Source organism: Gasterosteus aculeatus, chromosome 3 (genome assembly GCF_964276395.1).
Source record: "Gasterosteus aculeatus chromosome 3, fGasAcu3.hap1.1, whole genome shotgun sequence".
Taxonomy (NCBI): Eukaryota; Metazoa; Chordata; class Actinopteri; order Perciformes; family Gasterosteidae; genus Gasterosteus; species Gasterosteus aculeatus.
This window is the reverse complement of record NC_135690.1, coordinates 14,031,866-14,045,526: the sequence shown is the minus strand read 5'-3', so window position 1 is coordinate 14,045,526 and position 13,661 is coordinate 14,031,866. Positions and strand designations below refer to the sequence as shown.

General features: G+C 46.9%; 1 protein-coding gene across 1 annotated transcript; it reads right to left on the bottom strand.

Moving 5' to 3' along the window:
- Positions 1-95: 95 nt before the first annotated feature.
- emilin2a (elastin microfibril interfacer 2a) lies at positions 96-13,544 on the bottom strand. Its single transcript, XM_040172235.2, has 9 exons — positions 13,226-13,544; positions 12,510-12,635; positions 10,719-10,909; positions 8,612-10,567; positions 2,909-3,229; positions 2,083-2,136; positions 1,659-1,718; positions 1,395-1,529; positions 96-871 (listed from the first exon to the last, which is right to left on the bottom strand). The coding sequence occupies exons 1-9, from the start codon at positions 13,348-13,350 to the stop codon at positions 549-551; spliced, it is 3,291 nt and encodes a 1,096-aa protein (XP_040028169.2). The 5' UTR covers positions 13,351-13,544; the 3' UTR covers positions 96-548.
- Between the last annotated feature and the right edge of the window lie 117 nt (positions 13,545-13,661).

Here is a 13,661-nt window from a genome sequence, read left to right as displayed (position 1 = left end):
ATGACACGTGTGTTTTTTGCCCTTATGACCTTTTCCCATTGCAGTTTCAGAAAGCCAGACACGTCTAACATGAATTAAAAGTTTGTGTTGCAAAACCCGTTCATGTGCATTTATTAATCATGTTTTCCTTCTACAGCGTGGATTACACAGTAAGATGAATGGAGCTCATGCTTTGATTTATCACGATTTATGGCCTAACCAGCGATATCACATTCTCGCTTACGGAGTCTCCGAGATGACGTTGTTGAAATAACATTTTATGAATTTTATGTTAATTTACAAACACTTATTTACACAAGACATTCAGAAATAGTTACCAAAAAAAAAAGCATCTTGATAATTAAATATATTAGAAACAGATCCTGCTTCTCGTACTCGGGTATATTTGGCAAATGGCTTACAAATGGCAATGTAATGACTTTCTTAACTGAATTTTAAAGTGAGAATCTTCACACGTCAGTGAAAACTATGGCTTCTCCAACACTTCCTCCAGTCCAACGGTTTCAGAACAACCGGGTCTGCGCCGTGACGGCTCAGCCGGGCTCCGGCTATCTCCTGTCCTGCGGTGCGTACAGGAAGACGGCGCTGTAGGTGGAGAGGATCTCCCGGGCGCCGGTGGTGGCCAGCTGGCCTCCCGTCCTCACCAGGCCCACGCGGTCCCCTTTCCTCAGGGGCAGGATCAGGCTGAAGGACACGGAGCCTCCGCAGCCGCAGGCCCCGCCGGCCGAGCCCCCGTGCTGACCCGCGGCGCTCTGCAGCCTCTGGACGCTGCGGTCGGACACGGACAGGACGGCCTCCACGCGGTCGCCCTGCTTGGCGGTCAGCAGTCCCGAAATCAGGTATCGCCCCTCCAGAGGTACTGTGAGGACCCCTGAGGAGATGAGAAAGGAGGGGGGGGGCATGGTTGACAAATGGAGTCCCATGTTCACCGATGTGATAATACGCCCACCGTGGTCCGTGGCTTCTTGCATTGTGAATAATTCACTCTGTTCTATTCCACCAAATCATTATTGCCTTCCAAGACACAAATACCACTCCTCCTTCTGTCCTAAGAAGAATTTAAAGGTTTTTCTTTAAAAAAAAAATGGATTGGTTCAAGCCCTTAGGTCTTTTTTTTTTTTTTTCTTTTTTTTTTTTTGTTCAACTCACTTGTGCATTTTCTTATGCTTCTGTATCTATCTCCTGCTCTTGTTTTGTTATATGGTAAAAATAAAGAAGAACATGCGCAAAATAGATTATAGATCTAATTACCTATAGCAACCACAAACGCTCGAGACTCTCAGAAGCCAACTGGTGTTGCTACGCAACCTTGAATTCATGTTTGCATGAGTGCGATGCAGTGTCAGGACGTCCGTGCACGGCGTTGCACGAATGTGCACCCTGTTGTTGTTTACCTGTGTGGGGACTGTAGTGTCCTCCGTCGTTGACCAGAACCCTGTTGAAGCGGATGAAGCCGAACTCTGCGGAGAGCGGCTGCTGCGTGAGGCCGGCGGAGAAGGAGAAGGGCTCGGCGCTGGAGTCGGCGGGAGCTGCAAAGGTTACGCGCGAGGCCATCAGTGTCTCGATTGGAAGATAAACGACATGACCCCGCCCCCTTCACGCCCCCTTATCATTGAGCTAATGGATTGTTCACTTGATGTTTTTTTTTGTTTTTTTACCTGGTGATTCAGCAGGAACGTGAAACATGGGGTTCCAGGGCAGCGTCGCCGCTACGGGAACTAAAATATACAAATAAAGAGTGGTGATTGTGTTGAGCTTCCCGGTGGACGCTTTGACTTTCTAAGAAGTTCAAAATCAAAAGACAGAATCAACTTATTAAGTGTGTAGTTTTCTGGGTCATCGCCAAATGTAACACCAGGGTAAAACTTTCTGAAGTTCCTTCAGAAGACATGAAATCGTGCCCATAGTCCGCCCACATCTCCTTAAACTAAACGCGTCCACTTCCCACTCCCTCGCACAGGCTACAAGTTATTCACAGCTTTTCCCCTGCTTTCTTTTTTTTTTTTGTTCTCACTAGTTTAATTTGAATGACAAATTCTGCTGCTGAATGCGCTGTAGGTTGATAATGAAATAATACGATACCTTGACGGACGCTTGATTGAGGCTTGAAAGAAGCAGGCTGCAGAGGAGGATAGCCTGCAAAAGAAAAGGACGTTTTTTCCATCTGCACGTTGTGGGAACGTTTCCCAGAGTAGATATAAATAAAACCAAACTGGTTGTAATCTGCATCATTTTGGTTTTACAAGTGGCTTTAAGAATGAGTGTGATGTTGTTTTAGCTGTAGCCGGACAATGGGATCCAGAAATAGATGCATGCGTTGAAAGGGGATCTAAATCTACCGTTTTTTGTTTTAGTTCCAAATACGACCAGCAATCGTAAAGCAGGCGCAGGAAAAAACAATCCCAAGGGTTCACAGTCCTATAACTGACGTGAAAACATAACCCTCCATGCTGAGGAGCAATTAAAAACCTCTACTACTCCACATCAAAGCCCGAAAGGTTTCTGAATCCACAGTTTGAACGTCAGGTCAGGAATCTCAACCAACATGAATTGAACACTTCAATGGGTTTACTTAACCGACAAAACATGCCTCTGGGAGGCCAAAACAAAGTCTATCATATTTCCCCTCATCCTCCATATGCAGTCCTATTAATTCAATTCAGAACCGGCTGTGTGACCGTTTGTCGTCTCTTCCTTCCAATTACAGTTTAAAGCCTTTTAAGCATTAAATTGCTCCGTTTTAAAAGGTGCAATAGAAACATCCATCCGAGGAAACCACCGGATGTATTTCATCCTTATTTGTGGCTACAGTCGAGCTTTGTGCATCAAGTCCGTGGTGTTCACCCTTTAATAAGGGCATCAAGCTGTACCTGCGGTTTGAGGGTGAACACTGACTAGAAGGTCTCACCTGGTGCCCCAGCGAATCCTTTGACAGGCGCGCCGGACGAGTCCCCAGACCCTCTGCGCACAGTCACCCTGCGGCTGTAACCCGGAGGTCCGGCCTCGCCCGTCTCCACCACGGGCCTCACGGGAACCAGCGGCAGAGTGGCGGCGCGGCCCGGCTGCCGGGGGCTGGACGGACTGATCAGGATCGTGTGCACGTTGGGCTGCTGCGGTTGGCCGGGGTTGGATGGCCGCGGTGGGATGATGAGAGGGATGTGGATTTGTTGGATCCTGGCCCTGGTGGAGTCTGGCAGGGCAGCGGGCCTCTCTGGTCTTACGGTCATTCCTTAAAAAGAAAAAATACAGACAGTGGGAAGATTGTAAATAAATCGGACTACAGTTCGCTCTCTGACCGCGTGATTGTGCGTTACCGTCCGGTCACGACAACTGGACGTTATGGAAAAATGTTCTCTGCAAATTTTTTGTTTAGAAGTCCCACTTCCCCTCTAAAATTCAGACCACATCCCACCCCTCTCTTGTGAATACTACTTTAACGGCTTGAATTTTGATGACAGGCCAAATTAGACTTTGCTTTCAGTGGACCGCTGAGCTTTTTTTCTTTTTTCTTCAACCGGCACCATTATCACCGTGCACATAAAAGCAAAGCAGGCGGTCGATGTGAGTTTCAGGCAACGAGAACCATCTGAACGGAAACTAGTTGACTGCTTGCCAGACCCCCCTCCCCCCGAGGGCACAGACATCACCTGGGCCTCTGAGGTGGGCATATCGACGCTGTGCGAGTGTCCCGAGGACAAATAGCTACATTTAATTACAGTATCTGCTTTGTGTCAGCGCCGACACCCTCAGCCAGGTGTCGGGCAGATGGTGTCGCGCTGTATTTAAGATCCACCTTAGCGGTTAAAGCAGGTTTCTTACTGCCGTTTCAGCATCAGAATCTTGAATGGGTAAACCAGCCATTTCCAAAGGACATGTATATATGAGTTGAACATTTCTCTCAACAGAATGCACGCTGGCTTTTTCACGCCACACTAGACATTAGTGGGCTAATAATTCGATGGTACCGGTCAGCTGGTAGATCATCAGCTGCTGTGACAAAAGGTCAAAGGATGCTGGTCAAACAGCTCATAGCCCATCAGCTGGTGCAAGTGCCTCTTCCAGAATGGGTGGAACTGACATACATGAGTGCGTAATGCAAACATAGCAGGGTTTACATTACAGTACGGCTCCACCGGGGATAAATTCATCTTAAGATCTACCTCATTCTCAGCAGATGGAGTTCTGCTCTAAATCCATCTGCTAATGACGAGCAGAGAATGCAGTTGAAAGCTCCGGGGAAAGCCTTTGTTGCTCTGCAGCCATATTGATTTCTTTGGTGTGAGTTGCTTGGATTGGAAGATATTAGCCGTAGAGACGTCTGCCTTCTCTCTCCACAGCGTTCTGGTGCTCACAGAAAAATGCAACAACAACGAGTCGTCCAGAAATCATGACTCTGTTACTGAAGATGATCCACAGACCTGGTTGAAAAGCAAGTTTCATGTCGAGAACTGGGGTGGACCGTAAATGGTTATTTTACTATTTATTCTGCTCTTTTGAATCCGTGTGCCACTTGTTCTGTGAAATTTGAGAGACGGCAGACTTGTCTGAAAATACGATTCTCACGCCAAAAACCATCTAGACTGATAAATCATGAATGAACATTCAGGCTCAAACCCACGGGGCACCGTTAAATTACTTTCTAGCTTGAGCGATGACTCAACTGAAGTCATCTGTACATCCAGAGGAAAAGCCATCAATCCAAGTACCTGAGAGCAACGGCATTACATTAGTCTACTTCGGATCACGAAATCCACTCTGTTCCTATCAAATAAAACATCATCAGCCATCAAAACTCCTCCTCTACTCAGAAACCACATGCATAATGGAAACAAATTAAACCCAGCAGTCGTGTTGTACTGAGATAATCAGGAATCACTTTCTCAATTCCTCCCAGTGCCTCCTTCAGGACGCCGGTTGGCCGAGTGCATATTTCCCATGAGCTCTCAGCCTTGCGTCTCACTAAAGGGGGGAGGACAACCACAAAAAAACAAAACACCAACACGCCAGTGCTGGTGCAAACCGAGAAGAGCTTCGCCCAAAACAGATGTTATTGCTCACGAGCACAGATTGAGTCACCCCATGGGGAGGAAATGCTGCAGTCGGCGGACTCGAGCAACGTCGCAGCCGACGAGCTCTTTGTGCGATGGAGAGATGGTGTCAGGGGGGGGGCACAGGAGCAGGGAGTGGTGGCTACGCATCCATCACACTCTGGCCATACGTTTTTCTTCCCCCCCCCATGACACAATTTGATGTTTTCTCTCCAGTGGTATATTAACGACGGGGAGGTTCACGTTGTGCGCTGCGTGTCACACCTCGGGGACCGTCGTTGTGTATCTGGGTCCTTTCTCCTCTGAACACTTCCAGATGGGCTCATTGGTCGGCGATGGAAACGCCTCACGCTGGGGCTTCAGAGTTCTCTCTGGGGAGGCTGTTGCATTCAAAGCACCCCCCTACATGTATACAGTGTGTGTGTGTGTGTGTGTGTGTGTGTGTGTGTGGTGTCAAGTTCAATCTTTCATTCTTTCCCAGCAGACATCCTTCTACTTCAAAAAGCCTTTGATACCTTGTTTTTCTTTTATTCCTTCATCACTGTAGACAGTTAATCTTACTGCCTGTCTCTCCTGTATGAAGTCAGAATGATCAATTGAAAAGCATTGATCCATGAAATCAAAGCCTTCAATTCATCCTTGCTTTAACACATCTGATTTATTTTTCTTTTCCGAAGACCTCCCCTGCCGATAGAAACGCTCACAGGACACGGCTGTGGGAGAGAGAAGTCCTCCGGCATTCTTGAAAGGACAAAAAAAGAAAACCAGACAGAAGGAGAATGCGATGAGCAAGAAAAGGGGAGAGCAGTTCAGGGAAAAGAGAGGGAGACGGGAGGAACGGAGATGTGATTTGAGCCGGACTGGGATCACCTCCAAAAAAATGAGAAAAGAAACATCTTGAGAATCAAATGTCAAACTTCAGGACGAGAACGCCGATTAGTCACCGCCTGAACGAGGAGCTCAAGCTCTCCGAAAACAAGCATTTCTCATATTTCCAAATGTCTTTGTAAACTACTGCCTGCACCCTTGAAGACGTGAGCTTTATCACTCACGTCTTCGCTTCGATGCACCTTTGTTATTCAGAGTCACTGCTGCTTCACCACGACTCCCAATTGGAAAGAAAACAGCCAGAAACAAACACACACACACACACACACGAGCTGCAGCAGCAGACCTTTGCTGCAGCAGCTGCTGTGGGCAAAGCAGTGCCAACATTTTGCAACAGAAGTCACACAAATTCCATTCAGCAGTCACATTGAGTAAGGGCAAAGCTATTTCGGTTAATCTTTCAGTTCTGTTATTACGACACCTCATCTGTTCGCGGCCTCCTCGGGGGCCTTCATCCGACCGAGAAAACAGTTCAGTGCAGACTCTCCACCACCACCACCACCACCACCACACCCACAGAGCTGGGATTCTTCATGGAAAAGTTTGATCTTCATTCAGACTGTTTATCTCCTTCCCCGTACGTGAGGAAAGCATAAATCCTCATGCTACCTCAGCCGTGCAGTCCAACTCCCTCTCTCGAGGGACACGGACTATGAGCACAAAGAGGGAGAATATACAGTAATGTAATTTGGCCTTAAAGGAAAATATCAGAGTTTTGGGGAGCAAGTGTCTCTTGCCAAGAGTTAGGCGGGAAGAATGAAACACGTTAAATATGAAGCTAGCAGCGGCAACAAGCTAACAGCGCAGCACAAATGATGTAAACAGGAAACGCTGTGTTCAAAGTATCCGAATCTGCCGACCAGCATCCACTAATGAACAAGTATCTTGTTTGTTTAATCTGTACAAAGACATCATGTGACAGACTGGGTTGCCTAAAAACGATATAATAATAAGTGCACTTTAGAGCTGCTGGCTGGTGTGAGAAGTTTGTTTCCTTTAGACACAGCCAGGGTAGCTTTTCCTTTTCCAGCTGTTATCATAAGCTAAGTTAGCTAACTTCTGGCAGTAACTTTACGCATAGCAGACAGAAATGTCAGTAGTAGCTGTAGTTTCACGTCTTTGACTCAAAACCATCCACAAACCAAGGGGTAACGTGTTGGTTACTCTTTTAATACAGTCTATTGTATTTCCCAAAATGTCAAACTTAAAAAAGCAAAAACGTATAACCAATATAGGGATTAGGAATAAATAACTAAACTTAAAAAGGGCCCCACCAATTTGTTACAGAACGCACAAGGCGGTCTGATTTAATGCAGGGTGAGCTGCACTGTGCTGTTACGTCCTCTGTAATAAAATGTGAAATATCACTGTTTGGAAATGACTGCTCATATTTGGCAAAGAGTGAAATGGAATAGAAAGATGCCTTCATACTCTGTCTCGCTACACTATAACCACTCATTCACACGCCCTCCTTTTCTCCTCAGGTTCCCGTCGTGGCATTCTTTTGGATGCATTTTCGAGAGGGAGGCTCTGGTGATGGGGGCCACAGTCATGACATCACAGATGAGGGTAGTCAGAGCATCTGGTCCTGGGTGTGGAGACCTGCTTCTCCCTTCTCCATCAAGACTGGCTCCAGCAGTGAGTCAGGGCACTTAATGAGGACCAGACTCCACACATCAGGCTGAGGTCAAAGTACGGGAATCTCTGGAGGTTGGTATGTGTAAGGGAAAAGAGAGGGAGGGAGGTGTGTTGGAGTGTAGGGGAGTATGTGTGTGTGTGTTTGATTGGGTACTAAGAGACCGGGGATTGAGGTTTGCAGTTCAGTGGTATGAGTAAAATAAGCAATGTCATGGTGCAGTTTTGTCATTGTAAAATTCCATATGAAAAACTTGAGAATTCTTTGGACGACAAGGATCGAAATCGCAGGAAGTTTCCAACGTGGGCCTCTGCTTGGCTGGGACATATTGAATGACATAGCACAGGAGGCCCAGTGAACCCGTGTCCTCCCTCTCTGGGAAATACCCAGCGGCCATTCATGGGATCTGGTCCTTCCCACCAATCCTCCGTGCAAGCCAAGCAAGCAGAATGCATTATGTGGAGGATTATCTTCAGGAAAAGATTCTGTTTACACAGATGTTAATCCTACTTGATAAACTCATATGGTGGAAATTACAGAGGAAGCTACAAAGGAGTTTGTGTTTCTAGTGCCGTCCTGTTCTAATAGGAGAATCAATAGACTTTTGGGTGGTGAAATTGAGTGTGTCATAATCTATATCTAATTAATGTCATGCAGTATACTGGAATGCAATAGATGAGACTAAATGGTGCTTGTTTGCAATAAGCTTGAATGCAATATGAAGCGGACAGAACTAAGTTAGTTTAGCTTAGTATAAAGACTGGAATTAGAGGACAGAACTACCCTGTCGTTCCCCAGAATCAGTTTGATAACGTCAAGCACAACACATGTTGAAGCACTGAGTTTGGAATTTTCCGCTGTACAACAGTTCAAAATAATACTCTCAAAATATACTCTCTTATTGCAACATTGTGCATTTTTGCCCTCCTCAATCACAATGCTGCCATGCGTGCTACCACATTGGTGACCTGCTGTCCCTTTAGATTAGAACACAACTAGCCGATGATGCCATCACACCGTTACCAAACCACAAACTCACCTGGCTCTCTGGCGACGGCGGCGTCTTTGAAGACATGCTTGGCCATCGCGGACATCTGCTCCTGCAACCTCTGCAGGGATTGCTGCAGAGCGGTGATGTTTGCTCCGTGATTACCGCAGGTGACGTTCACCCTGTATACGCCATCCCGCAGATAACCAACGTGCCTCTCCAGTCCGTCCTTCAGCTCTTTGATGTTGGCAGTAACCCCATCTATCCTTCCACACGCCTTTTCAAGACTGGACACGCGTCCATCCACGGCAGAAATGGCATCGGAAACGCCCCGCGTGTTCTGTTTACATTGACTGAGTTCAGATGACACCAAACTACTGAGAGCATCAAGCCTGGTCTTCAGCTCTTCCAGTCTCTTTTCCTCTGCCTGGCTACCGGGTTCTGGAATCACTGATGCCCAGTTGTCTGGTGCTTGACTCCCAAAGCTGCTCTGCGCTCCATGGCAGCATGTTGAGTTTATTCTGAGCATGTCCTGGCTGTAATTGCTTAAGGAGTCACTTAACCCGGTAACAGCACCAGCCAGACCGAGCACATTATCTTGGAGATTAATCAGTCCCTTCTGGAAGTCTTCCATTGTCTTTGCACCTCTCTCATTTGCAACTGACTGCCTTCCAACCAGATCTTCCAGTTCCCTGAGCTTGTCCGAGTTGGTACTGACCTCTGTGTTGAGAACGTCCAAATCATTTCTATACCGACTCAGGTCCTTGAAAATGTTTTCTAGACCTTTAGGCGTGGGCAAGACTGCCCCTGCCCCCACACTTATTCCTGAGCCTGAACATCCTGCAGAGCACAACTCACCGACAGCATTGACCTTATCATCTAAACCTTGCAGGAGGAACTTATTGTTGTTGACTTCTGTCTGGATGGCATCCATGGAGACGCTAAACATCCCAGGGAAGGAGCTGTTGCTCATCTCCACCAGCATGCTAGTAAACTGGTCCTCCATGCTCTCCAGACGTTCCTCCTGAAGCTGCTGGAGTGCTGAGATCTTTTCGGTCAGCTTCTCTTCGATGTAGAAACAGTGAGTCTCTGCATTCTGCTCCGAGACGTTAACACGCGCTTCCAGCTCTTCGATCATCAGGCTGAAATCGTTGTTTTCCTGAGGTGCAGACAGGTGCGCTAGCTCGTTGTCGATGCGGACATTCAGCATGCGGTGAGCCTCGGCAACGCGGTCAATCTCACGCCAGAGGTCTTTGTGGTCACCGTGCTCTGCTTCCACTTTGGCTGGATCAGTCTGCCTTTGAGTTCGTATAGGTCCATCAGCTGCTGCCATGTCCAGACGTAGTGCCCGGATCTCTTTTCTCAGATCAGCCTCTTTGGAATCCACCAGCTTGGTCAGGCTGACCAACCCTTGGTCTCGGCTTTCTTCACAGTTCTTGATCTTGTCGTCGCATGAGCTTTTCATCTTGCCAATCTCTTCCTCCAAATTTCGCTCGAGCTCCTTTTTCAGCGTGTCAAATTTTCCATCAACGTAGGTCTGTATGGCATCAAACTCCGCCAAGGCTGGAGTCTGAGATTGAGAAGCATCCATCAAGACGCGGATCTGCCCCTCATGACTTGTCATGGTTCCTCTTAGGTCTTCCAAAGCTTCGTCCTTGCTTTTCAGTTCACTGTTGATATCATCCAACCTGGTCACTATTTTTAACATGGCATTCTCTCCTGCAATCCCACCTCTGGTAGCCTGATGACCGTCCAGCACTGCCGGGGTGTCCTCTGCGCCCGCGGCCGTCTCACTGTCTGGTGGACGCATGTTGTTGAGAAGCGTTACCAGAATCTTCTTTGTGTCTTCCTGCAGATCTGTGCGGAGGTTGCCAGTTAACCCCGACAAAGTGGACTGGAGATCCAGGACCGTCTGAGATAGGCGCTGAACTTCACCTTCAAGAAGACGCACCTTATCTGTCCCGCCATGCCTCGTCTCATGGTTCCCTGTCTCTCTCCGCTCTGGCCCTATGATCAGAAAGTACGTTTTTAGATAAGTATTACTGACATTATCTGCTCATTTCTACACTGAAGTGACTCAAATCAGTTGGTTAATTGTACATGTGGAAACACATTTGACATATTTAGCAAAACGTTCACAACTCAGAAAAGCTCTTACTCTGCGTGTGTCTGTATGTATTTCCAGGATTGGGTTGGAGGTAAGGCTGCATTCTCTGAACGGTTTGCCGGTCGGAGGATGGTTTTAAATCTTTACAGTCCAGGCCGTGGTAACCAGGACAGCACCTCCACTCCAGCTCTGTGACCGACTTGAAGGTAGTCTTGTACGTAGGTCGAAAGCGGTTTTGGTATCTGCAACACACACACATTTTTCAAAATCTCCCACAAGATGAAACCGAGACCATTTATGGGAGGCCATTCTAAAAAGAAGATACCGTTTCAATGATGTGTATTTTTGTTGGGATCTGTTGACTACCGCAATCACCAAAACATCTGCCTTTTGGGAAAACCTTTCCAGCTTCATGATTACATGAACATTTCAACTTTCTGGCCAAGGAAAACAGTTCCCAAAGAAACAATAGATGACATCACTTCCCTGAAGGCAGGGGTCGTGTCATGCAGAGCATCTGGAAAGTTGATGACTGTGAACAATCATCTTTGCACATGTCTGACTGACACCCTCACTGATAACACTTCGCTGCTCGACAAATAGAGGATCGGAAACTAGAATCCTTGTTAGAGCTATTGACGTCTGCTTTGTCCCAAGAAAACAGATCCTCAATGAAACGGAATATCTATGATCTTGTTGGTATTGGTACTAGAAGAAAGGATGATTATATATCAAGACAAATGTATATATTGTCAACTTTTTGCATATATTGTTAAATATGTTCACAATATTTCATCCAAAAGGGTAAATTTAAAAAAAAAAGAGTCTCTTCTGGCTGCCAGCTCTTCTTGCTTTAGGAAGAAACTTGAGAATGGGACCTAAGAAGGAAGTGTTTCCGAGGATCTTTTTTACCACACAGTGGTTCTTGAGGCTGTATTTGGATCACAAGCTCAACGACAGATGTGTTGTTTCATGACCAATAATAATTCACAATGCTAAACATTGTAAGTTGCAACACATCGTGTTCCAGTAAAGTGTCCATGACTAATAACCTCCTGTTATACGTACTCCCATTTACAAAACACAATTACCTCGTCAGTCACTATCATCACACGCAGGAGAGGAACTAACTAAATTAAATTACTTATATTTGGTTTTTGCATTGTTTATACATTAAAGATGATCACATCAGTAATACATATTTTTAATTTTACCTGTGGGGACTTTGATCAATCTAGAATGTTTAGTCATTTGGGAGGTTTCGGCCACAGACGCTGAATCTGCCTTCTCTCCAACGTAGTTTCACGACACTGCACTCTGCTCGTGGTGCTCGAGGAGCCAACAAATACATTTGAAAAACTCCACGAGAGCCACGAGTCTTCCCACAGTTCACGACCCTCTTGCTCAAGATTCTCCACACACCTCGTTGTGAGCCGTATCATGCAGAGAATGGTTGAAAGGAAATGGAGGCAGTGCAGTGGAGTGTTGTTCAAAAGTGGAGTGTGCCAACCCATGACCTCTGTTTTCAATTGGCTCGTTACACTAGCTTTTAACTTGGAAGGGTTATTTCAGGTAACCAGTTGTGCTATAGAGAGAGAGAGTGAAGCCCTCACTATCTCCAGGCGGCTCCAAGCCTTTGCCTTTTCAGTGGGCTTTTTAAATCGAAAGAAAATCCTGATCTTATGGTTCCTCTGCCGCTGTGAACGTTTCTATCCCCCCAGGTCTCTCTCCCAGAGAAACATTTGTGCATCAAAAGCCTCCGGTCTATCAAATACATCCGAACATGCACCCTCTGACCCTCGCCCCCCCCCCCCCCCCCCCCCCCCCTCCCCGGATGCTCACGTCACGTGTTGCTGGCAGTCGGGCTGGTATGGCGGGCAGGGGGCCACCACGGGCTCCTGGAAGCTCTCCACACTCCCCTGCACGGCGCAGCTCACGTTCCTGCGCACCACATAGGCGCACCAGTTCCTGAAGAGAACAAATAAAGAAAGAAAGAAAAAGAAAAAACGGGGTGTGTGCACCAAGAAGTATCAGAAACATTTTGGAGCTGCACTCCAATAGACTTTGGAGGGTTTTTTTTAGCGAAGCTGAGAGTTTGAGTCGCAGATGAAGTAATGGTAATCCACCTCCGTTCCAGCGGTTATCTAAAGGTTATCAACTCTTAGCAACCCTGGCTAGGCTCCAGCCAAATGTAGCCCCGGGCTGATAAAAGCCCAGGAACAGACACACACACACACACACACACACACACACACACACACATACACACACACACACACACACACACACACACACACACGCACACACACACACACACACACACACACACACACGCACAGATGACCATAAGAGGCTAAAGTCTCCGCGCTGAGCGCATTCCGACTTCTGAGTAAGTTTGGACTTCATCGCATTTTTGTGGGCGAGCGCGCAACAAACCGCACGCAAGTTTAAACCTCCGGGGGAAAGCGGGATTAAAGTGAATGCGTTTGGTTAGGAGTGACCAAAAAAAAAAAAAACACACTGTTGTCCAGACTATAACGCAGAGCTGTGGAACCTACCTGTTTCTGTGTCTGTGCTCCGCTCCCGCGTAAGCGGACCCTTGGAACAAGCCATAAGAGGAGGGAGACCCGCAAGTGAGCTGAAAGTTCAAAAACAGGGTGAAAAATGCGCACCGCCACTCCATCTCTCCTCTCCGGCAGTTCCTACTCAACAAACGCCTTCAGATAAAGATAAATACTCCCAAACTGGGGGAAAAAAAATAGAGACTGCTCTGTTATTATCATGCGCGGACTTTCAGGAGAAACAGTCACATTGCCCCAGTGAGTGATCAAACTCCAAGTTTGGGGAAGTCCACATTCACTGCAACTCCCCTGGAATGACGTTTGGGGCCAACACCCTCCTCCCAAAAATCCACGAGAAGAAACCCCCCACTTCCCCTAACCCTTTAAAAAAAAGAAAAACGTTTTAGCATTTCTTCGTGATAGTGTTGTCCTC